Source organism: Mus pahari, chromosome 6 (genome assembly GCF_900095145.1).
Source record: "Mus pahari chromosome 6, PAHARI_EIJ_v1.1, whole genome shotgun sequence".
NCBI lineage: Eukaryota > Metazoa > Chordata > Mammalia > Rodentia > Muridae > Mus > Mus pahari.
Window position 1 is genome coordinate 49835055 of NC_034595.1, and position 7051 is coordinate 49842105.

General features: G+C 45.0%; 1 protein-coding gene across 1 annotated transcript in view; it reads right to left on the bottom strand.

Moving 5' to 3' along the window:
* The window catches only part of Kank4 (KN motif and ankyrin repeat domains 4), a 64526-nt gene that overhangs the window by 9466 nt on the left and 48009 nt on the right, over positions 1–7051 (bottom strand). The window contains exon 8 of the mRNA XM_021200629.2: positions 1339–1481. Coding sequence (XP_021056288.1) covers positions 1339–1481 — 143 coding nt within the window. The remainder of the gene's footprint in view (positions 1–1338; positions 1482–7051) is intronic.

Here is a 7051-nt window from a genome sequence, read left to right on the forward strand (position 1 = left end):
TCTCTGTGTGTGTGTGTGTGTGTGTGTGTGTGTGTGTGTGTATGTGTGTGTCTGTCCCTCTCTTCCTTCCTTCCTCTTCTCTTTTCCTATTTCTGCAATGAGATAACAAATTTTCCAATGTGCGTTCCTTCCATGACATTCTTTCTCACTACTGGCAAAAAGGCCTAGCAGCCATGGACTGGCATCTCCGAAACCATGAGCCCAGATAAATTTATCCTTTGTATAAATCCCCAAGAATGATCCAGGCTCCCAAACACACTAGGCAAGCATCCGCTGCCGCTACGTCCCTTTGTTATAAGTGACTTGTTTTCAGGTATCACTCATTCTGGTTGGAGGGTAAAGGAGGTAAGAAAAGGGATTTAAGGCCAGTCAGTACAGAGAGCAAAGAGGTTTGCTGGGCATACTGCTCAGCTGCAGCAGAATTCTACAGGAACCCTCCGGGTTAGAAGAGGCCTGGGGGGCAGGATCCTCATAGCTCCAGAGAGGAGAGAGTAAGTGACTGGTACTAGCTCGCACCTCCTCTGTTATCCAGGCTCTCCATTGGTCTGATGGAGAATGATGACTCTCTTAAAAAGGCTTTGGGGGACTGGAGATACGGAGCTAAGTATGGATTGCTCTAACAGAAGATCTAAATTCAGTTCCTAGCATGTATTCAGAGAAGCTCACAACTGCCTATAAACCCAGTTCCTGGTGCTCTGACACCTCTGGTCTCCATGGGTACCTGGTAGACACCGCCACACTTAAAAATATGAGGTTACATGCTTTAATTCCAGTACTTGGGAGGCAGATCTCTGAGTTCGAGGCCAGCCTGGTCTTTGGAGTGAGTTCTAGGACAGCAAGGGAAACCCTGTCTCAAAAATACAACAACAACAACAACAACAACAACAACAACAACAACAAATCGTTTTAAAAACACTCTAGGAAGAGAGGACACTGTAGGTAACAACTCTAAAGCATTAAACTTCCTAAGTGTTCTGGGTCAAGATCTGATGAGTCACTCACAAAGGTGAATGACTGCAGCAGCCAATCAGCAAAGCCCTTCCCAAAAGGCTAACATCTGAAAGTTGGTTGCAGAAGTTAAGTCCAGACAGAATTTGCCCTGTTTTAGTCTGGAACACAAACCAGATGCTCAGTGACCCTTCTGCCAGCCTGTTGAGGTCCCAAGAGCCTTTAAGGAAAATCAAGTATCGGAGCTTTGGATAGAAGCTAGTTGGGGGCCCCAGCATTCTGAAGTGGAAAACTCTCCATGGATCTACACGGAATTTTAGTTTAGGCAGACTAAAACTGGAGGGTGTTGTGTTGGGCAAGGAGCAGAGAGATCGAGTGCTCTCCACCTACCTGAGTTGCTTGTATGTTCACATTCCCTTCTCGTAAGAGCCTCCAGACAACAGCCATGTCTTCTTTTGTCTCTGCAGAAGCCAAGGGAGTGATCATCACAGCAGTATAGCCAGCTTTGTTCTGATGATCCACGTTGCAGACACCTACAAAGGAAGGAATGGGTGCTGGGACAGCTGAGTTGGAACCAGACTGCCCCTCAACAGCTCAACAGAACACTGCTTGCTACCTAAGACACTGTAGATTAGTGTCTCCACAGCTTACATTTTTAGCAGCCATCATAGATAGCCTAACCTTCTCTATAGGTTTTCTGAGGATGCCCAGCAACGGGTAGACCAGAAAAGGGCCAGAGACAGACAAGGGGTCAGTGGCAATGACTTTATCTTGTAAACCTGGGCACAACACACAATCTTTCTAGATGAGGACATTGAAAGTCAGAGAAATTACACAAACTATCCACATGGTGGAGGTTTGACCAGGATTTGGGGACTACCTGGCACCAGAACCCGTCCTCATCCAGCCACACACCACTTATAGGTGTGCCCATAGGCTTGTTCTAGCTAGATCAAATGGTTTGGAGCTCAAGATGATGGTCAAATCTTTAGGGTCTTCCCAAGGGCTCATGGACCATGGACCTGGGCAGGAAAACAATATAGCACAAACAAAAATATCTTTGAGAGAAGAAAAGAACTTCCTAATTTGAGTACTGGAATAATTAAGAATATACCTTTTATGGTAGAATGACAAATTAGCATACTTTAAAGACACAGTGGTGAGTGAGAATTTAAAGCATAGCCCCTGGGATATGCTTTCATGTCCTTCTGCATCAAAGGCGAGGTAGGATTATATACACACATAGACTGTGATCTGTGATCCAAATGACAACACAACAGGATAGTTTTAGAGGAAACTCAAATCATCGTGTGCTGTCGCTCACTGCAGAATGTTGTGTGTCTGAGGGAAACTTAAATCTGTCTCAGTAGATCAGCACAAAATTTATGGTTAATGTAAGTAACTCACCAAGGAGGGCACATAGTAAAAACCAGAGGCCACCAGCAGCCATTGGTATTACCATGCAGAATGACACTCGTGTCGACTCAGGTATTTGTTACAACGGATCTGATTTATGAACAAATGTCAATCAGGGCTTCTTATACATTTTGTGAAAAAGAAAAATACCTGATATTCCTTCATCTCACTCAAAAATTAGTTCTGCAATGTGCCATAGGAACACAGACGCAGGCTGACACAGAAAACCCAATCTGGCTCCTTTGTAACAGCTTCCTCCTATGGGGCGCCCACCATTGTTATAATCAGGTAGGTGACAAAACTATGTGACAACTCTATTGATCCCCACTGTGACCCGATAAAGAAGTGGACACCTTGGGCCAGCGAGGTAGCTCAGTGGGTAAAGGCACTTGTCATCAACCTGAGGACGACCTGAGTGCAATCCCTGGGTCCTACGTGGTGGAAGGGGAGAATGGACTCTCACGATTGGTTCCCAAGTTATCCTGCGACTTCTGTGTGTGCACTATGTCCTTACCCACATAAATAAACACAATTTAAAAAAAAGAAATGGATACTGTGCTGCCTTCCTAATACATTTTAATTGTTACTCTTTTTTTTTTTTTTTTAGATTTATTTACTTATTATATGTAAGTACACTGTAGCTGTCATCAGACACTCCAGAAGAGGGCGCCAGATCTCGTTACGGATGGTTGTGAGCCACCATGTGGTTGCTGGGATTTGAACTCCGGACCTTCGGAAGAACAGTCGGGTGCTCTTACCTGCTGAGCCATCTCACCAGCCCTAATTGTTACTCTTGTCTGGCTTGTGTTCGCTTTAAGAAGCGCAGAGGTCTCGTTAGACACATGATGTATAGCACAGAAGTGATGTCTCTCCCTTCCGCAGACCACAGAGGGAGAGATCCATATTCCTACAGCAGCTGCTTTTGAGCAGTGTCCAATGAGCAGGTCAGCTATCCACAGAGGAGAGAGGGGAAGGCTCTCAGCGGAGCATGCTTCCACTCAATGAGCGCCCAATGACATTCAGGCAAAATAAAGGACACAACCCTGAGAACTGCCCACAGAGGGCTGCTTTATGGCTCCCTCCTCAATCATCACACACTTAAAGTCTCGTGTACTTTCTGGGCGTGTCACGACCGGCCTCGGAAGGGAGCCTAGGTTTGGGAGTGTGACAGCTCTGTCACCAGCACGTCTTTCACTGATGAGGATGAGGAAACACCACATTCAGCTCGTTCTCTTTCTGCTCGTGCTTATTCAGCTATGTCAGTGTGTCCAAGGGGAAGGTGTCAAGTCAGTTGAGGATTAGCTGGGCTCCCGGTTGGCTGCAGCAAGAACGTACTGCTCTCAAATCTCAGGTTTCTCATTCTGAGTCTGCCCGGGCTCACCTAGGACATTGAGCAGGTTTTAAGTCTTGGAGCTACATACGGGCCTATGTGTCTAGCCTTTGATGCCTTCATGCACGTGGTTCTCAATCCTCATCATCCAATCCGCTGTGGGCAGTAGAAACAGATCTTGTTTGGCATTCTGACTTACTGGCTTTGGACTTGAATCCCACTCGTGACATCTTCGAGTCTGCTTTCTCACCTGGAACGTGCGACACGTATCTGGGTCCACACCCACGTAAGGACTGTGGGCATGTGAAGGTGTATGTGCATGCTCACCCAGACCGGGATGGCTGCCGTTGCTCCTGCTGTGCCACTGCTCCCAACAAGGAGTCTGGGAATCAGAGCAGAGCTCTTCTGCACCAGTACTGCACCCCACTAAGTTCATCATTCCGATGGTAGCCTCGAACCCGTGGAGAAGTCAGAGCAGTCCTGATGACTCAGTGCCAGAATTCTAATTTAATCCTTTGATGATGTCAGCCTGAGAGAGAATTTCAGGCTGCTGACGTCTGACACTTGTGATGTTCCTGGGAAGAAGCCCAAGTTGACTTAACAGAACTGTGGGGAGTCGTAAGGTTATGGAAGTCACTCCCCGTTCATTCCTTTAACTACTATGAACCAATAGTTGGTTGCTGGGTGTTTTTGAGACTCTTTCATACTGTAGCCCATGCTGGCAATTCTCCATATAGCCCAGGCTACAAGTAGAGGCATTCCCCCTGTTTCAGCCATCCAAACGAGAGATTACAGACAGGAGCTATCCTGTCAGATTTTAAGTTTTTTAAAAAATATTTTGTGTGTGTGTGTTTTGAATGTGTGTTATTACGCACACATAGAGACCAGAGGACAGTTTTTAAGAGTCAGTTCTTCCTTTCATTATCTGGGTCCTAGGAATCAAACTCAAGTTGTTGGGCTTGGCAGCAAGCTCATTTACTCTGGCCATCCTCTCAAGTCTTGGGTCTGGAATTCTTTCTTATTTTTATTTTTAATATTTTATTTATTTTATGTTTACCATATATAATATATAAACAATGTATTTATTGATTATTTAAACAATGTATAACATATAATTTATTTTTAAAAGATTTTTTTATTATTATATTTTCATTATTATTTATCATTATTAAGTATACTGTAGCCATCTTCAGACACTCCAGAAGAGGGCGTCAGATCTCATTACCATGTGGTTTCTGGGATTTGAACTCAGGACCTTCGGAAGAGCAGTTAGTGCTCTTAACCACTGAGCCATCTCACCAGCCCAACTTATTTTATTCTCAGGAACATCACAAATGGCATACATATTGGCAGCTTAAAATTCTCCCTGATACTGACATCACCAAAGTATTAAATTAGAGTTCTGGCAATATATGACATTGATAGCTTTCTGAACATTTTACCTGAATGACCCACTGGCAACTTGAAACCCTCCCCAAGTTGAACGCTGCATCTCTCACACCTGGTCCTTCCTGTTTATAGTACCATCATCTTCTCAGCCACCGGAGCTTCACACATCATGGCACTCTCCTCACGCCTCAGGGCTGGTTGCTCTCTTTCACCCTTTTGATGTGACAATCTCCACCTACTGTAAGCTTGCACTGTCTCTCTGTGGACCGCTGAGATGCCCTCCTCAACTGTGGCCAACCCAGTCCTACCATGAGGTCACACTTCTGAAGGATTTATTGACCATGTGCTTTCTACACAAAAACTGGCTCAGCTGCCCAGAGCCTTTCAAACATCGTTCAAGTACCATCGGTACCCAGGGTTCTAGGTGTGTGCCTCCAACTTCCCAACCTTCATTGACCTTCTGTCCACACCAGGAGCTGTTCTGGCCCCGGGTAGCTTTTCGTTTCTCGTGTTCCACAGTGTTCTCTTCTAGGATTTCTCAGGCTGCTCCGGGCACCTTTGCTGCTCTCTGAACTGGACTCGGCTCACTCCGTCTTCAAATCACATCTAGATTCCTCTTCTGAGACATCATCCCACCCCACTCTGATTTTTAAAAAATCATTATTCTAGCGTTTTATACATATAGATGTTTTGTGTGCATGTAGTACATGCCTGTTTCTTGTGGAGGTTAGAAGAGGGTGCCATGTCTCTGGAACTAGAGCTACAGACAGGTATGAGCCTCTATGTGGGTGCTGGGAATTGAACCTGGGTCCTCTGGAAGTGTGGCCTGTTCTTAACTGATGAACCATCTCTTCAGGCCCCAGGTCTGACTTAAGCTTTTGAGAAACAAAGGGCTTACTCCTGGCTTACCTTGCATCCCTGATTCATAAGTCATCAACAGATACTTGGGGAGAGATGCATGAGTCAAATGGGTTAACCGGACCCATGTTTTCATTAAATACTATTTTAAATGGAAGGTGGTCTTTCCTAAGATGTGGTACAGCTCTGGAGTTAGAGCAAATGCAAAATCTGCTCTATGACCTCGGCAAATTCTCTAACCCCAAGTCTCAGTTTGCTTAACTGCAATATAAAAGCTATTGTACTGATGACACTTCAGGGGTGAAAAATATTCTAAAGAATAAATGGCAGAATAGAGGCCATGGGGACTTGCTGTAGCTGTGCAGCTACTAAGATGGGACAATACAGAGATTAGAATGAGGCCTGTTCAAGAAAGACATGCAAACCTGTGAAGATTTCCACACTAAAAAACAAAATAAGGGGCTGGAGAGATAGCTCAGAGGTTAAGAGCACACTGGCTGCTCTCTCAGAGGTCCTGAGTTCAATTCCCAGCAACCACATGGTGACTCATGGCTCATCTGTAATGGGGTCCAATGCCCTCTTCTGCTGTGTTTGAAGAGAGTGACAGTGTACTCACATATATAAAATAATTAAATAAATCTTAAAAAACCAAACCAAACCAAACCAAACCAACAATAACAACCAAACATGCCTTTAATCCCAGCGCTCCACAGGCAGAGGGTGGAGGATTTCTATGAGTTTGAGGCCAGCCTGGTCTACATAGTGAGTTCCAGGATAACCTGAGCTACCTAGTGAAACAGTGTCTTAAAAAACAACAAGAAAAAAATTTTAAAGAATAGCAGCAAATTACCTGGCTCTTCCTGGACTACAAGAGGAATTCAGTAGGAGAAGAAAATATGAAACAAAAAGACCCTTATTGTAGTGCCAGCTACTCAGGAGGTTGAGGCAGGAGAATGATTTGAGTTTAGGAGTTCAGGGATAGCTCGGGCAATATAAAAAAGATCCCCCTTTCAAGCTGGGCGTGGTGGCGCACGCCTTTAATCCCAGCACTTGGGAGGCAGAGGCAGGTGGATTTCTGAGTTCGAGGCCAGCCTGGTCTACAAAGTGAGT